This window comes from Manacus candei, unplaced genomic scaffold, assembly GCF_025592945.1.
Source record: "Manacus candei isolate 608988 ecotype Guabito, Panama unplaced genomic scaffold, ASM2559294v1 h1tg000037l, whole genome shotgun sequence".
In the NCBI taxonomy this organism is placed as follows: Eukaryota; Metazoa; Chordata; class Aves; order Passeriformes; family Pipridae; genus Manacus; species Manacus candei.
Window position 1 is genome coordinate 10,413,940 of NW_026138085.1, and position 18,922 is coordinate 10,432,861.

The 18,922-nt window shown below is 42.9% G+C and overlaps 2 protein-coding genes across 9 annotated transcripts in view; both read left to right on the forward strand.

The window, feature by feature from the left end:
• Window positions 1-18,922, forward strand: part of LOC127473973 (ovoinhibitor-like) — a 225,811-nt gene that overhangs the window by 158,220 nt on the left and 48,669 nt on the right. The gene's annotated exons all lie outside the window — the stretch shown is intronic.
• Window positions 1-18,922, forward strand: part of EBF1 (EBF transcription factor 1) — a 272,964-nt gene that overhangs the window by 12,996 nt on the left and 241,046 nt on the right. For all 8 annotated transcript variants that reach the window (XM_051794241.1, XM_051794242.1, XM_051794243.1 and 5 more), the window contains exon 6: window positions 6,223-6,291. In XM_051794241.1, the coding sequence (XP_051650201.1) occupies window positions 6,223-6,291 (69 nt within the window). The remainder of the gene's footprint in view (window positions 1-6,222; window positions 6,292-18,922) is intronic.

Sequence of the window (18,922 nt, forward strand, 5' to 3'; positions counted from 1 at the left end):
GAACTTGACCTCTCAGTCTCAAAAAAGTTAGTGGGTGTTTTTTGCATGTCTGAAAAAATCATTTGTTACATGTTGTTCGATGGCAGAAAATAATTCCCTGGTGGAAAACGAGGCATTCTTGCATAAGCTCATTGTTACAATCAGTTGTTTTAAGACTGTAAAAATGCCATTGCATGCGTTGTAACTTTTGCAAAACACATTTACTAAAAAGGAGTAACTTGAGGGTAAAAACTACTACCCACTTCTAAGAGAATAAACTTGGATGAGGGTTTCCTTGCAGGGGAGAATCTTTGACAAAATATTCAGATGGAAATTTCTCTGTTGGCTAATTTTTTTTTTTAAATTATTATTTTTTGGGTGTTTTTTCATTCTTGGGATCTGCATGTTTTCATCCTCCATGACATCTCCTCCTGATAAAAACTTGCTGGAGGCAGCACCCTGTGATGCCATCAGGGAAGGAGCTTCTCTCCTTGCTCTGCCAGCCTGGGCAAAACCCTGCACAGCCTCCCCAAAATTCTTCCTTGCAGAATTCTGGGGGATTTTATCTTTCCTGTTGTGTTTTTCTAGGGCTGCTTCATTCAGTAGGTTTGGCTTCTTTCAGGAAGCCAAAGATAACCCATTAGAGCTCCAGAACAATCCCAGCAGATGGGTGTCTCCAAGAGGTGCCTCAGCTTCTGCTGCTGTTCAGAGCTGCAGTGTTGCTTTGCTGAAGAGTCCTGGCCAGTTCTCCTTTTCCAAATGGAAACCCAGTCATGTTGACAACTTGTAATTGCCCTAAAATTCATTGGCCCAATTAGCACCACTTTGACTCTGGATACCTAGCTAGGAACAATTCATGGAAACATTAAAGGAGGCCCCTGACCTGATAAGACTGAAGTGCCTTTTGCTTTTCTCCTGTACCAGACCAGTAAGACATGGACACTGGGCACGTAAAATTAAGCACATGCCCAAGTGCCTGCAGCATCAGGGTCTGAATGTTGTTAGTCCTGGGTGATGTACCCTCCTGATCCTTAACCAGCAAAGTTTGGAGGTAGGAATTACTCACTGAGCCAGAACAACCTACTTTCATGCGTTAATTTTCTCACAAATACTTTAGAAACATAAAGTGGATGAAGTAAATCAAAACTTTATATAGTGGGCTGAGTTTTAAGCAGAAGACCAAATACCTGCATTACAGATTTACAGCCATTCAGTATATTTTGACTGAGACAAAATTATTTCTGTTCTGGGAACATGGAAAGACATGCAGTCATTCCCTTTATTAAAGCACTTTGCTCTTTCTTTGTTCTTAAAATTCACTGGATCAGAAGCTTTATTCTTCTCCTTCTATTTATTTAGTGCTAGTCTTTGCTTTGTGTTTCATAACTGTAAGGTGAAGGAGTAGAAAAAAAAACAACTGACCATAGTAGGCAAATGTTGTGTGCCTGATGGGGTGGGGGAGATATATTCAAATTTCTTATAGCTCATATTAGATATTACCCATTTCCTTTGCTGCCTATATGTGTGTAAGAGGGTGCTGTTTGTTTACCAGGCCGCTTGACCCTATTGCACAAATCTGTCATCTATTGTGCTGCTAACACGCTTTTAAATTGCAAATCTGATGCTCTTTAGGGGTCTAGAAGGGAAAAAAACCCTCTCTCTCCACACCATTCTGTTTCTCTTGATTTCTTGCCTGTTGTAAGTGGAAGTTGGGATGTGCTGAATTTGCACCAGGGGTGCAAATGCAGCCTCAATTATAAGCATAAAATTAGAGTCTGTTCCCCATTAATCAGCCCAGCTAATTGCTATGCACTACCATTAGCCATATGGTGTGAAAGACAGCTTGCTCTCCCTAAGATGAAATTTCTTCATTTCAGACATGAAATAGTGAGGGCTCTGTATTTTAAAATAGCTTGTTTTAGATATTTAATTTCTAAACAACTTTCAGCAGTGCTTTCTATCAAGGCTAACTGCACAATAAAACTTTGCATTTATGTGACAAAGCTGGGTATTTATAGTGTACTACAGCTACGGCACAGAGGAGACAAAGAATTCAAATGTATAGGAGAGTCCTGGCTGTGGTATGAAAGTGGAGCTGAGGTTTGCTTCAGGTAGCTGTTTATTTCAAAGGATTTCACTGTGTTTTGTCAAATATAAAAATCTACACTGTTGGCGAAATGTTAATAGCTGGGGAGAATTCACAGCCTCAGTGGAATTTATTAGTATTGTAGGCAGCATGGGGAGGGACATCTATAGTTAATATTGCCTCAACAATTTCCATTATGAAACCTTCAGTGGCTTACAGCTTTGCCAAACTTAAACTGTTCTGGCTGAAATATCCTTTGCAGGGTGTCAGCCTCGGGCTGACTTTCTTTGGAAAGTTTTAGCTAAAATGGTTCAGTGATTTCTGAGAATGAGGTTAGAGTAAAATATGGGTTTTGTCTGTTTAAAATAAGATCCTACAGCTATTTTGGCAAGAGGGTCCTGTACCTCCACGCTTCAGGGTGAGGAGCCTGTTTGGGGCAGGGGTTGTCCTGAGCGCATCATCTGCGGGAGGAAACACACCTCGCTGGGGACCTTCTGTGAAATCTCCCACATGGACTCGCTGACGACTTGTTAGAGCCTGGCAGCTGAGGATTGGAAAGTCGCCTTTGCTTTGCTGGCCACGTGCCACGGCCCCGTAATTTCTCATTGTTCATTGTCCCCGTGGAAAGGCCGAGCGCAGACACACAAAGCAGGGCTCCTCGCGCGGGGATGCTCCGGCCACCACCCCAGGGTGGGGACGGGAGCGCTGCGGGGGGACAGATGTGGGGGTGAAGAGACCATCTCCTGTGTGCCCGCAGTGGGGCCAGGCAGTGCAGGTAGAGATCTTCCAGCACAAGGAAGAGGAAGCTATGCAGAGAGAAGGCGGGAGGGCAGCAGGTCCCAAGAGGGTTGGGGTGAGGACAAAGACAGCAGTAGAAGCTGGGGACAGTGGTGGCCAGGGGAAAGAGAGGCCTCAGAAGGAGCAGGATGGGGATGGTGTGGGGCTTGGGCATGAGCCGTGAGGATGGCAATAGCAGGGGGGTAGATCTGGGTTGCAGGAGCTGGAGAAAGTTGTGATGAGAGGCTGCATCACTATCAAGGACTACTTGTTTTAAAAACAAGCAGACCCCAAAACAAATCAATTTTTGTAGACTTTTTCTGTGGGCCAATGTGGCATTTTGTGTGAGCTGTGGCTCCTTGACCCACCTGGGGAGAGGTGTCATGGAAGAATAGCAAAGACAAGTCCTCGTCCTCCTGGCTGCAAAGAGGTGGCATTCTCTGCTCTTTCATAGAGCCTTACTGGGAGCTGGACAATTTCTAGTTGGTTTGGAGAAGCTCCTGGTAATTTTAAAATTCTTTCAGGAAAAGGAGAAAGGGTGCTGAATATTTAGGAACTTGTTTCCAAGTGTTAAGTAGGCACTAAAAGCCAAAGCTTTTCAGGCAAATTGAATTAAAAGCACTTTTAAATAGGTCTGAAACTCAGGGTTTGCATGATGTTTTAATTCTCTGCATAGAAAAGCTAGAGTGAAGAGGCCTCAAGTTCTGCTTTTGGGGGAGCAAAAACGCAACAGACAAACTCAGGTTTAACCTGCAATTATCTAGAACATGAAGGAATATTTGGGGCCTCCTTTTGTGCCAGAGAGCCACCAGATGGTGGGATGTGCCAGCCATGCAGCCCTCCCACATCACCCTCAAATGGTGATCAAGGAGTCTCCTAATACCACTGGGGCTATTGGGGTGCACATTTGGGAAACCCTACCCAAATCAGGGGACCACTTGATGAGCAATGAAGTGTTTCCCCCACTCTCAAAGCTGGGGTTGTCACCAGTGGTCAGTGCCTGACTCCATCCTGCTTGTGGCAGGACCTGACATCAAGGCATTCCCCTCCCTGGGCCCCGTGGCCACCTCTCCTGCTGGGTTAATGCCCCGGGAAGGTGCCAACCTCTGAGCCTGGTGGTGCTTGGATGGTGGTATCTGCCCATCTCGTGCTGGGAGCCTGGGAACCTTTGCTTGCCTGAGTAAATGTGGCAATTTCTATCCCTCCAGTCTGCTGGGAGAATGTCAGGACTAGCCCTGATTCGCTTCAGTCACAAGAACTGCATTGTCTTAACTTGTGCCAACTCTGTTTCTAATTACATTTTAATCATTTAAAAATGATTAGCAGTTTTTATTGCCTTGTTTGTGGGTAAATTTTCTCACCCCACACATTCTAGCTGCGCTCCAATGGCAAGTCCTTTTATAGGCAAAAAAGCCCCCAAACGTCCACATGACTATTTACCTACAGCATATTTTATTCTTTCCTAAATTTTAATACTTTCAGAGTGCCAAGGCTCTTGCATTTTCTGGTGGATCAATTGTGGTATTGTGCTGTAAAATTAAGCAGTTTTTTTTGGCAATGCCAAACAATGTAACTTCCACCGAAATGAAGATACCGCACATGTGTTAACTGTGAAAAGTTTCAGCCCTGAATAGTTGCCTTGAAGCTTTTTGCGGTGAAAAGAATTATGTATTTTCCTCTCTTTGAAAACAAAATTATTATTTTTTTTTAAACCATGTTTAAACAGGCTGTTTTTGTAAAAGGCCCCTTTTTTGTTATCTTTAGTGTGGTTAGTTGCTTTATTGCTAATCTTGGTGGGTAACTGTATATTATTCACTCTATTGTTCAGCAACACAAGAGAACCTTTGTCATACTCCCAATAGGGCTATTTATATAGTGTGGCATTTCTGAGGGCTTCTTCCTGCCCTGATGTTCTTCCACCTTCTGGGGAAAGGAAAATAGTTCATCTAAGAGGGAGAGTGAGCAGTGGTCGCTCCTGACAGCTGCTGAAATACGGGCGATGTGCGGGTCCCTGGGCTGCCTTTGGGAACAAGCTTGGTGGTTTCCAAAGACTTGGTTGTGTGTGGTTGAGGTTTACCAGAAAGTTTATTGAACAGAGAGATGTGCTCAGGTCTGGCCAGGGAGAGAAGCCGGGGTGGTCCTCGCTGCCTGTCAGTTGGTGCCACCATGGGATGGGGTCCCTGCAGCCCTCACCCTACAGAAGCTGCCCAGGCTTCATCCAGCAGGTTCTGGGGGACCAAGAAGTGCTTGGGAAGGTCAGGAGCTTCTTGATTTTTTATTTTTTTATTTTTTTAGTTCTTTGAAGCCTTGACTTCAGTGAGGGATTTTCTGTTAAGGGACAGCACAAACAGGAGCTTTCCTTGCAAGATGAGTGTTTCCTCCCTGGAGCGGGTGGGTGGGTGAAAGCTGAAGGCTTTGTTCAACTTTTTAGCTGGGACTTGGTCTTGTGGGTAAAGATGGGACTTCCTCTGGTGGGGAGAGCAGGACAGCCCTCAGCCAGAGCCCTACATGCACCAGGAGGGATTCCCACCCTGAGCATAAACGTGTATATTGCCTATGAACTTACCTGCAATATATTTATGGCTCCTTACAGACAATAACCCCTGACAAGGAATCATCACAAACAACAATTTAACTTCTCTTAGGAAACAATGAGCCACCTTAGTTCAAAAGAATCCCAGCCTTGAGGTCAGCCATGGAGCAGCGCTTTGGGAGACGGAGCTTATATTTCACATGCCTGCTTTGTCTCTGACCTGACGCAGGGCACCAGCCGCCGGAGCAGTGCTCTCCATGGCATTAGTGATCATTAACATGCTCGGAAAACTTGGGGAAACAGGCACGCTCGAGCATAAAAAGCTGCTGCTGACGGCTCTTGCATTTCAGCTCCCCCATTAACACCAGTGTTTCTTAGAGGGAGAATAATTGTGCTTTTGCAGTTCGGGGCGGGGGGGTTTCCCAGTAGCTGAGAGCTGTGTAGAAGCAGGAATATCTTGTGGATGTGTAACATAAGCGTTAAGCAAATGTAAAAACCAGGCTCAGCAGGGAAAAATCTGCTTTATTTTGTGTGCCAGCATATGCGGGACAACTGTTAAACCCTATGGAAAAGAGGCTGCAAATAGGCAGGTCTCCCTGTTTTGGGCGATCCTTGAATTATTATTTGTGAAGGGGGCAAAACCCCTCTCTTTTTATATTTTCCATTGCTAACCAGCTGTGCAAGAAGTTAAACATAGTAATTAACCCATATGTGACCCACTACATTTGACTGATTTCCAGGCAGGGCCGGCGCGGTAACTCTACCCGGCAATTTGAACCTACCATGTTCGTAATGATGATTTTACAGTGTAATGGTCGCACTAAATCCTTTCGCTTTTGCTCTGTAGCCGCTGTTGTGACAAGAAAAGCTGTGGCAACAGAAATGAGACTCCATCAGATCCAGTGATAATTGACAGGTAAGGACTGCTATTGTTTCCTTCCATTTTTTTTTCTCCCTCTCCTCATTATAATGAAACACCTGCCCTGTGTTGCTAATGGGGAAGAATTAGGAGTATATACGGATGAAATTTTGTTTTTGATACCGAATTAGTTGTGCTTTGCAATTGGGATTGCCTTGGAAGGACCATATGCAGGATAACGTAGGGATAACAGAGCACCCTGCTCTGTGGAGGGCTCCAGCTCTTGTAGCTGATTCATGTGCATAAAGAGGAGATTTTTCTTTCTGACTTTCTGTGACTCAATTCACATGCTATGCCAGGGAAGCTTCAGGAATAAAATAATAATAGTTTGTGATTTATGAAATGTGGTTGGATGCTTATAAATATTTAACTTTTATTTGAAAAATGTTTGAATCATTATCACTTAGCTACTGTAGTTCTGTTGGATGCAATCCATCTACATTTTAAGGCTTTTATTTATGCATAAAAACAGTTAAGAAAATAGATCTGCAATGTAAGGGTTTTTTCCCTCCTCTTATTTTCTTTGGTTGGAATACTATTTTGACTGTATTGTCAGTTGATTAATTCATTTTTGCCTGTCTTAATTATTCTGTTTTTAAACAGATCCATATTGCTAATCTGACATCACTGAGTAAATCATTGTAGTACAATAACATCTATTTCAGTTGTTCCGAGCCACATGTAGTTTCTGTGCTTGCAAATTATGCAAAATGGTAGCCAAAGAGCCATTTTTACCTTTTAATTGTCCAAATGCGTTGTACAAAGCCGTGTGTGATAACCAGGTTATTATGCAGCATTACTCTAGAGGAGTTAAATGGCCATGAAGCACTGAAAGTGTCTGTCATCAGCTGGGGAGAGGAACACCCTTGAGCTGATCTGTGAATAGAGGGACCCTGAAGGGAACTACCTAAACATACAGGGGTGAGAGCACAGAGCAGGGGGCTTCTCCTTGCATTCTTGTCTCCGTTATGTTTGCTATATTAAATTTGAAGTATCTTCCATGCCCATTCATCCATTTTATGAAAGAAAGTGAGGGGGGTTTGATGTGTTGGGTGCCCCCCATGGAGAGCAGTCCAGGGGCATCGCAGAGCCTTGTGCTCCTCCCAGCTCCCAGTCTTACAGTTCTTGGTTGAATGTGGTAAGAAAGTGCATATATTGGAAGCTTATAGCAGATGTTTTGATTAGCTGTAAGAAGTAATCCCGAGAATGTTTAAATCTCAGAAGATATCTCTATTTATTTTAACTGGGCATATTTTCATCTCCTCTGAGCGTTAGGTAATACCAGGGAAAGTGTGTGGGGGGAAAACCCCCCAGTGAAATCTATATAGAGCTGTGTTTTATAAGCGTGCTGCAGAGTTGAACACTATAAACATGGTGTTAGAGTGGCATTTTGAGTGACATGAAAGCTACAAAATTCACATGAATTTTTCATTGTACTGGAAAGTGAGATGTTAAGATGCTAATGGCAGGTTTACAGAAATATTTTGTTTAACTATCTAGTATGCAAAACTGCTAGTTGCAAATCATTTTAAATTTTGAAAGCCAGGGATGCTTTCTGTTATATGTTTCCTGCAAAATGAAGAAAACAGGTACAGGAAAAAACCAGCTTTAGCTTTCTAGCAGTGATCCATTTCTCGGTCTTTACATAAATTGATGCAATAGGTACCAATTTTGAAGTTTCTTTTTGAAATGCAAGCTAAACATAATTTAAAGCTGATAATACAAACCCTACCTCACCACCCGCACTGAACCGTGCTTGGCTTGTGAACGGGTTAAGCTTTTAAGTTCTTCACTTGGTTTTTAAATTGTGACTTTGATACAGAAGGTTGATATGACTGTGGTTTGAATAACACTTGATTTTGACCTGTTCCTGTGGGTTGCAATGGTATAAGAAATTTGACTCAGCAGTGCTGTAATTAGCCCTCCCCGTGTTTTTGAAACAGGATTGTGTTACCTGGATTGCATTAGTGTGGCTTCTATTGTTGCCGCTTCGCATCTGTCCCAGTAGGGTACTTAAAACCTTTTCTTGGCCAGGGCTAGTTCAAACAATTTAGGCCAAGTAAGTATGTGCTTTATACAGTTAGTGGTTTTAGTGATGTTTCTTGTGACATTTATCCTATTCATTTTTTTTCTCCCCTTTGGTTTGGAAAGGATGAAGTGATCTATGTGGAGCCTTTTTACCTTAAAACGAGTCCTTTAAAATTGTTCTATGATTAAAATGCCTGCACAAGCCAGACCATGTGTTTGGTTGTACTCCATTGTCACTTCTCCACGCACACAGTTTTTAACTATTATGTCAATTGATATGCAAAACCATATTTAGATATTTTTATTTGCATTGAGCTTAGAGAATTCATTTACCATTTGGGCTAAAGCACTCCCACATGCCTTACGCTCCGATAAAGTCTTTGCCTATGGATTTAATCTAACTCTTGCCTCAAATCCTGTGAATCCACAGACTCTGACCTAACATAGAATTTGACATAGAATCTATCCATGGGATTTTTGACTTATGTACTTACATGGAAATGCTATCCTCTTCTGACAAGTTGGAATACTATTTTGGATTGATTAATTCTCTTTGATGAGGTTAGAGAGACTTGGGATAGGGAGGGCTCTGGCTTTGTGGTGGTGTGGTGAACTTGGAGAAGAGGCTGTTTGGCAACTTCAAAGTTACATGTGTTGTATTCTTTTTCAAACACTGGATATACATGAAAAGTGAATCATGTATTTCTATTTAATCAAAATGTGGGATTTTAAAAAAAAGTATGTAACTGTGTTTGAAGCAGGATATGACTTTATCCTTTATAAAATTGTTCTATATTTTGCTCTATTATAGTATCAGCAGATACAGCAGTGAAAGGGACCTAAAGAAATTTATACTCATATAGTGATCTAAATACTTATAGAGCAGTAATTCCAAGGAAGTTTCTTGGAAATCTGTGTGTGTCTGTATCATCTTCTTAGCATAGCCTGTATATTTTATTGCTAATCGAGTTACATGTGTTGAGATGAAGATCTGATGAACAGGAACTCATTTTAAAAGGGGTATTATTGTCACAATACAAATGCACAATTCCTCCTACGAGTGCAGTGGCAGGGCTGTATTGTAATCACACTTAAAGAAAACACAGAGCACTTCCTGTTATTAAATTAAATTCTAGATTGATTTAACTTTCAAATTGTAACTCATATTTGAATTTAAAAGGTTCGCAATAAAATTCCTGTGAAGAAATTGAATAAATTGTAGTTTTATTACCACTCTGGATATCCTGGTGTCCTAACCTTTTTCCTTACAGTTATCTTAGTTCAATAAATAAAACCTCATTAGACTATTCCCATTTCAACGAGTTTATTAAATTTTACAGGAGTAATTAGCATAAGCTGTGCTAATTTTTCTGGAAGACTAATGAGAGAGCTTCCTAATTAGGTTTGCTTTGTAAGAATCAGAAAAGATGATAATGACAAAAGTCACATAGGGGAGAAAGTGGGGCTTTATGTTATTCCTTGGTTCAGGAAAGAGACTCCTCTCTCGACACACTGTTCCAAACTTTTAAACCCCTTTTACCATTGTCAGGACTGATATTTAATGGTGTTACCAGTGCCTGCTGGGGCTTCTTTACCTTTTATGGCTGCATCCAGTAAATAGGAATCCTACTGACTGATAAAATAGGAATAACCACTGCAACCCCAAATATAGTGGCAGAAAATATATATACACCATATATATCCTATACCTCCAACTTGTGACATTGCATGGAAAAAGGGCTGAAAACAGCCTGATTGGCAATTGCTGATTCATCCCCAGTTTTCCTTCTTCCCAGAATACTTGAGCAGGCTGATGACAGTGACCTGGAATTGTCTTTGCTGAGATTTACCAATACAGACAAGACCTACTTAAGAAATCTGGCCACTGTCTTTTGGATAGACAATCTTTAGCCAAGGGGCTGTGTGCTAGAGCTCCCCTGGGTGACACTGTGTGCCCTCCAGGGGCGGGACACCATGGGGATGGCCAAGGTCTCTTCTGGCCCTGCTCTGGCAATATGCTGAAGTTCTTCGTGTGCTGTTTCAAGTGCAGTTTTGGAGCAATGAGGTTCCTCTGTCTTTGAAAATGTTTATACCTTTCCAGTTCCACCAGAGTTCTTGTCCATGAAGCGAGGGGGGGGGAACTTGTGGATTGGAGGCTGTAATATTTTGTCTGCCTTATTATCAGATGACACCAAAGTGTGTTTTAATGCATGATCTGCTACCAGTGTCTGAAAGGCCTGTGTGCTTCCAACACCTGCTGTACAGGATGCTTGGCTGGGCTCTCCCCAGCACATCCAACTTCGGTGGCTGTGGAGGGAGCCAACTTACCTACAGATGGTTTTGAAATCTTTCAGCCTTTAACCTGAAAAACTTTATGTTTGTGGGTAGGATTTCACTGTGCAATGACATGAAAAGTCAATGTCTCTGTTTTACCGCTTTACAAGTCATCACGTAGTGGATTGTATTTTACAGGCCTGATCATCTTTTTATCCTAAATACCAGGAAGGTGAAAAAGTGATACAGTGATACAGTGGACTGTGTCACACTCCCTATATCCTTCCCACAGATACACTGGTTAGGCAGATGTGGTGATTTAATGAATTTTGCAGTAGCTTTCCATGCCTGGAGGGAGAGTGATGGAGACGCAGGCAGAGCCTGCCAGCTTCAGGAGAGGTGCTGGCAAGGGAATGAGGTGGGTTTTGCTTGGGACGTAGCTGCTGAGGATTTCTTTGCTGCAGGGAATGGCATCAGTGCTGTAGCTGATCCCCACCAAACTACAGGGATGTGGGCTTGTCATATCATTGGTGACAGAGAAAAGTGACAAGAGATGCCAGGTGTTTTGGCAGGGGTTCCTTTGCAGGAGTCCCAGTTCCTGCCCTGTCCTGGTCATATCAGTACCACAGCCTGGCTGTATGGGGTCAGGGGAAGGTGTGTGTGCTGCTCTCCCCTTGCTTATACGAGGTATGGAGCTGCAGGAGCCTGGGGGTCCCATCTGTCCTGCTTCATTGGGTGGGCTTTGCACACAGGAGGAGCAGGAGGGCAGGCATGGTGTGCTTTGATAGATCTCAAGACTTAGGTGAAAAACGTTTCTGGGCCTAAATATTTGGCTGTTTTCCGTAATCTTGTACTGGAAAGTGCCCCCTGCATTGCTGTGCCCCTTCCAGAACCAGATGGGAGTTACTGATACAGCAGGGAGGGAGTTGGAGGAGCAGAAGCTGGATGACAGAGGAATACCCCCAGCACTGCACAGAGATGTCTCCCAGGCTGTCTTTTAAGGCTGCGCTGCCTAAACCCTCTGGGCCTCTGAGCAGGGTGTTCAGAGAGGCAGAAGTTGGCCTCGAGCGCTTCATGCGAGCTCCTGGAGCCTGTGAACTCTTACATTTCTGAGAGGGGAGGGACCAAAACACGCATACTCAAGGATTTGGTTGTGATTGATGCAGCTGAGAAGCATTACCCAAAACATTTCCCACATGACTTAGGCAACCAAAGGCATTTTGAGCTGCTGTGAGACAAATGGGAGACTCTGATCAGTAGATGCTTCTCACACAGAGATTCTGCGGTGTATGTTTGCCCCTCTACCAGTGTTCCTCCTGTGGTGTTAGTCCTCTTTCTGGTGATGAAATCATTAGAGCTGGGGGTAACTTTGCAAGGATTATTGCAAAAATCTCTTGGTTTCAGCCTATTGGGTTTGGCACACATCACTGTTGCTTCTAAATTCCTTTATTTTGCTCTTGGGGCCAAATGAACTTGGTCAGGGTCAAAACAGCTTCTGCTTATTGTTTGTTTGATTTCTCTTCCCTCCACCTCCAAGTATAAGAGTTTTTGTATGACCTTAAAAGTATTATGCGAAACCTTAATTTGGACTGAGCTTCACTCAGAAAGTTTGTGATTTTCTCAGCAAACCTCTTCTAAGTTTTCAGTTTGTTATTAACCCCCAAACCAGGCAAGTGTTATGTGGATGTGGGTTTCACTGCAAACATTTCACACTAACAGTTACTTGCTTCTCTCAGTGATGCCTTTTGAATCTGCAAGCTAGTGTTCTGGGCTTTAGTTGCGATCTTATGCCTGATTATTACTATTTAATATCACAGTGATATAACAGCGGCTTTTATCACAAAAGAAGGCTCATTGTGCTAGATGCTCTCTAGTCTTTAAGTAGGTAGATGATCCCATTCCTGAAGAGAAATGATTCTCCTGATGCAGCCTAAAAATTGAGTTTTTTCTGTGGAGAATAAAAAGCTTGTGTTGAATGTCCTGGGATGAGGGGAATTTGAAGACAAGACTAGTCTATTGCTTTTGGCATTTGACTATTAATGCTCATCCACAGCCTGTTTGGGCTTGGCCAGTTGTGGCCTGAGTGTGCACCTGGGATGTGCTGGACCTGCTGCCCTGAGCCCCCAAGGTCAGCATGTCCATGTCCATAGGAATCTTCCATGTTGTGGGTGGATGGTGAGCCAGGGCTGAGCCATTCTTCACCTACTGTGTCCAGAGCTGGCTGCCAACAGGTCAGTAAGTCCCTTGGGCTCTTTTGGAAAATCTCAGCCTTGGTCAGCAAGGATTAACAATTTTAGGAGACTGCACTGGTTTGTCTTAGTCCTCAAAGTCCGTCCTGAAGATCCTGTGGGTTTGCTTGTGCAGAGGAGTACCCTGAGGTCTAACTGAGACCTTGTGGATGACTCTGCTGCTCTGGATACAGGATTTGGGCATCCAAGGTTAGGGGTGCTTTAAAAAGTTTGTTTGGCTCTCTGCAGTGACCTGCAGTACCTGCAGTACCAAGAAAGCTCCAAGTGAACCAGTCTGGTCCCAGGAGGTGCCCAGGGCCTGGCAGGGAGATCCATCCCTTTGTTTCTCATCACAAAACTTCAAATATGCTACTCATATCTATCAATTTCTTATTATGAACTCTTACTTCAAAGCATGTCCTGCAGCAGGGAGGATGTGCTCAACTCAGTGGGCTCCCTGGCTCTATGCAGCTCAGTGCCAGTCCTCTCTCAAGAGAGGGAATTTTTTTGGGGGGAAAAAAACACTGGCTCTTTCTCATATGCATATATATACGCACATAGTTTCTGGAGTGGATACATTTCCCGTTCCATCCTAGCACCTGATTTATTTCCATATTTGCTGTCACAGTGGGAATGCATACATGAATAAGAGCGATAGCGAAATGATTTTGCAAAGATCATCCTCAGTTTTAATGCAGATTAGCTAAAATTCTTCTGAACATGAAAAATGTATCTCAGCTCTATCCCAGCGTTTATTGGGTAAAAACAAAATCCATACTTATCCTGCAGACACTGAGGTGTCTGTGTAGTTTTCTTCTTGAGAGTAGTCATAAACGTTTGCGTGTCCCAGCCACCAAAATGTATTCTTGTAAGTAATTGACCACATCTACAAAAACAACTGTGTTAAATTCAAAGGCACTTCTGCCTGCTGGAAGTATTTAATTTTAATACAACATCTAACTAATAAGGTTAAAAGAGAGTAAGAAACACTTGTAGGTTACTGTGCAAATCATGACCGAGATAACTTTCTAGAAATGGCTTTAATGCTGTCCTCAGAGAGCAGCAAGTCTCTCTAGTAGTAGTGGGAAATGCTGGTATGAATTTTTCTTTTTCCCCGTAGCATCATGGGTTTTTTTCTGTGACTCTTCTGGAAAAGTACAGAAAAGCCATACAAAGTTCCCAGTGTGTCACATTAGCAGTTTTGCATAGGTAGTTTGTGATCAGAATATATTACTGTATCAACTGGATGTTTACTTTTTTGCTAAGGACAGTATTTTAGAGGTTTGTTTTTTTTTTTTTTTTTAATGGAACGAATTATTCTCTACCTGCTTTTCAAAAAGAGCGTGTGGATATAGGAAATGTGAATACAAATTTTCTGGTGCTGTTAATATGTGAATTATATGAAATCAGTTACTAAAAGGCTTGATATCAAGTCACTGAAATTATATACTGGACAGTAGTAAGGTGACCCAGATATAGAGCCTTTCAGTGCAATCGTTGAGATGCTATGAACAGTACTGTTTTGTCTTTGGGTTCTTGCTGCCTCTAAAGGTGTAGGCAGATGAAGATAACTTTAAAAAGAGCTGTTTCTCCAATTACAAGCTTTTGTCCAAGAGCAAAGAAAGATTTTTAGACTAACAGCATTCAGTATAACAAAATTAAATTCCCTTCATCTGACAAGAAGCTGAGTTTGGCAATAGTTTGGAATTTTTTCTTGGAGATAGAGCAGAAAGTGCCCTCTGTACCCCCTGTTTTTCCCAGCCAGCCCTGAAAGGGGGTGACCTGAGCATGGGGGGAGTGAGGTGGGCAGGGTGGATGGGCACTGGGTGGTGGTGTCACACACTGGGAGAGTGGCCACCAGTTCGCTTGGGGACATCGTTTCCCCTTTACTGGGTCCCCCCTCCAGGGGCCTGGGGAGGGGTGAGGGAGCAGCATCCCACTGCCACCCCCCTCTGTGCCAGGACACTGGGCCAAATCTTTTTGGTTTTGTAACAACACAGTAACGTCCAATCTGGAATTCCACAACTATGGCATCTCGCTAACCGGCTGAGGCACAATAGTTCAGTAATGTAATATAAAAAGTAATGGTGTTAGCTAACACATCCTTAATAAGATATTGTCTGCTGCTCTGCCATATGCTACCGAGCAGGCTTTCCCTTTGTGGGGCTTTTGAGTTCTCTCAATAAGATTATTTCAAATACTCTAATCCTGAATCATTGACATGAATACAAAAGCCTAGTGACATCTAATAGATGCCTCTTAGCTTTGCTTTTCCTCTTGTTCCTTTCCTTTTTTTTTCTCTTTTTACCTGACAAAAAGCTTACAGACACTTGGGCTCTGTCTCTCAGTACCAGCATGTGGGTCCCCTCATGAAATATAAAGGAGGAAAAAGGGCTGACATAGGGCTGATAAGCCACAGAGCAAAGGACCATAGAATTAAAAGTAAATGCCAGTAAATCCTACCCTGTACACTCAGTTGTTCTTTTTTTGTTTTCTTTAACTCTTCCAGTGCCACGCTGGGCTAGAAAGAGATGGAAAATGGGGTTGCAAAAAAAAAAAAAAGCTATGTTACAACAACATAGTACCAGGATCCTACAGGCTTGCTTGACACTTGAGTTTTCTTGGTGCTCCTCTCACCTTGACTTTCTTATCAGAGTTGCAAACTGTTTCAGCTAATTGCATCATTCAATGAGCTGAATGTTTAGGTCATTTTTTTTCAAAGATTTAATACAAAAATTAAAAAAGACACTTTTAAGTGTTATGACTGTGACCCTGGAAAGGATTAATTTTATATAACTAAATGTTAGAAAGACTTGAAATCCCACTGTGAGAGCCTAGCTGTCAAAAAATTATCTCCCTCTTAGTGTTGTCTCAATGACTGTCAGAGACAGAAAATCATTTCCTGTTCATCTTCTTTTGGACTTTGACAAACTATTCACCTGTTGATTCCTAAATTTCCCTTTGGAAAAAGTTATCGGTGCAGGATACAGCCGGTGTCTACAATGGGTTAAAAATTAGGTATTTAAAACACAATAATTTTCCTTAATTTTTCCCCATGATTTTGCATGTGAGACTGTGAGGTTTTCCTGACCAGGATAACCATCCACTTCCACCCAACTGAGTCAGGTCTTTTCTGTAAACTCCCTCAATATAATCTTTCAGTTGGATTTTTTGGCATCTGCATCACTACATAACCATTGGCTGACTTCCCAGATGTTAAGTCACTTTGATAAGTGGATGTTAAAAACCACTTTACCTAGTTCAAATTTTGTAGAAGGATGACACGAGGAGAGGAGAAACGTATTCAGTATTCATTAGAACGTTCTTTACTCTAAAAGAAGAATAAAATTAGCCACACTCAGAGCTATTAAGATCTGATGGCAGCATCTCCTCCCGGCTGCTCCACGTACCTCCATGTTGCTGGTACAGTCCTTCATGAGCTGGAATTTGGCTGCAGACAGGAGCACACCTCACGCCACATCTTACTGGGGGTTATGCAGGCAGGAGAAGGAAAGGACCTGCAGATGTTCTGTGACAGCTGCCTGGCAGCTCAGATCAGGATTTGCCCCTTTTTAAATTAAAATGAGGAAGTCAGGCTGCATTACAAAGGAGTGCTTTGGACTTTTCTGGAGTCTAGGGTAGAATTTGTTTCACAAACTGGGGTTTATGTTCAAAAAGCAGCTCTGTAAAACTTGTTTTTTTCCTTATCTCTGGGTCTTGATTTCCCATTGGCACCATGGTCTGGTGTTACTGGGCCCTGCTGGGCTCCGATGCTGCTGAGCGAGGGATGCACAGCGAAGGAATCTTTACCCTACATAGCTGTTTAGGCAAGACAGGCTACATCTACCTTCTTTTTTTTAAAAATCCTGTGAGTTCCATAATAGCTGTGGCATTCTGAACAACGGAATAAACTGTACTGTGGTGTGGGAGGAAAACTTCTTGCTGAACCCCATTATGTGTACATAAATTGTCTGTAGTGTACCGTGTGGCAGGAGAGAGGAACTTTTTTTTTCTGAAGGATTGCCCTGCTCTGACAATGGTGACTTAATTTGTCACAAATTATAAGAACATTAATATATCATGCCTTAATTTGTCATTAGTACATTAATACTTTCGAAGTCTTCGGAATTTCTCTAATAAATGTCTTCAAAGTTGGCTGGGCATTCATAAATTTGAGTTTTCAGTATTATAATTGTAACTGAGACACCTATGTTCCCTGATTAATTCTTGGAGCTGGTATTTAACAGTCAGCTTCGTTGACATCCGCAGCCGTACGCACTTTAAAGAATAACACGCTGACGGTTAATATTTCTGTTGTTGTAAAGTGGCATGATTTGGAGGAAAAAAAAAATAGGGAGACTGTTCTCAGGGAAACAAAAGAGAATTTTGGGAATGCTTTTTGCCATGGTAACCCAGTTATCGCTCATTAATCTGTCACATACGAAACAAGTTCCAGACTACAACACTCTTACCCAAGGCAGCGTTCCCGGGGGGTTCACCTGCCGGCAGCCCCCGGCCGGGCTCTGCACAGCGCTGGAAGGGTTAACCATGGCAGCAAATCCCATCATGTGCCTGGTTGGGTCTGAAAGAGGGGGACCCCCTCCCTGCTTGGGCCACCTGGGCTGCCTGGCCCTGCCACCCCAAAAGCAGCTCCCCGGGGAGCTGGGGAGGCGGCCGATGGGCGCCGCTGCACTGGCTTTGGGGGCCGCCTGTATCTCCAGAAGGAAGGAAGTTTTTTTCCTTCATTTCCAAGATAAGGTGTCATTCATGAGAGCAGCGTGCTGAACTAATCAGGTTAATTGAGAGGCCCTGAATAGCTCTCATTGAGCGGATCCCTCCTTCCTGCTCAAGGCAGATAGTGCAGACGGAGAGATTACAAGTGCTTTAAACTCTTTCTCTCCATCTCTGAATTTCACACCGATTTCGGGATGACGAGGGTCAGAGCAGACGTGTGACACGGGGTGGTACCATTTAGCTTTGCTGGGAGCAAGGCTTTTTTTGGTTTTGTTGTTGGTTTTTGTTCTGTTTTTTTTTTTTTCTTTTTTTTTTTCTCTTTTCTCTTCATCATCATCATTGTGATTATTTTTTAGTGAGGCCAGTGCTTCCCAGCTCTCCTGATGCCAGGGACACCCTGCTGATTTACACCAGCTGGAGTGGTGTAAATTACTCCACTGTTTTGGAAAGATATAGAGCGCTAATGCAGTCACATGATTGGCTCTAGATTGACCTGCTTCTGAGTGTTGTTAATATTAAAATTATTTCAGACCTCACTCATGGTAGGGCTGCAGGAAACATTAATTTTAAAAAGATGTTTTCAATGTTTGAAGCAGATAGCAGTGGGTTTTATTGCTTTTATGGTATCATTTCCCTTTAAGCCCTTCTAATCGAAGTGGCTGTACATAATTTTATTCAAGTTTACCAGAATGCAAAAGCATTTCCCTCTGGATACTCTTGCCAGATTAGGAACATCCAGGCTCCAAACCTCACTCTAATCTTCCTACTTGCCACAGTCTACTACATTTTCTTTGCAAATATTGTAACTGTTAGAGTGAAGGAGAGAGAATTTTCAGGAAAACAAATTTCCCAAAAATAGTGTGTGTGTCCCCACTTCTCCAAAACATACTGGTTGCTTAGTTCAATTTAAACATGAGCATCATTGTCCCTGTTGGCCCTCTCCTCTCCCCCCCTGCTTCTTTTCCTTGGAAGTTTCAGGAATGACTTTAATTATCTCTACAATCAAATTCTCACTGCTGTCCCTGTGAAAGCGTGTAGTCATGGATTGCTGGGATTATTTTCTTTAGCACTTGGGGATAGAGAAACTGGTTGTTTGGAAATGAGAACCAGCTGGATTCTCAGAGCCGGCGTTTGGAGGAGCCACTTCGCGCAGAAACTCGGCTCTGAGCAGAGCCGTGAACTAACCCCCAAACTGCCGGTGCCAGGTTTGTCTCACGGGATTATGCAATATCAGGGCTGGTTTTTTGTTTACCTCATTAATATGCATCTGCAGGGTGGCTGCTGCCTGAGCTTGCCTTAACTCCTCACCAAACTTTGTGGAGGCAGAGGTGCACCCTGCAGTCCCTTTCCACCCCCCCGGCTTC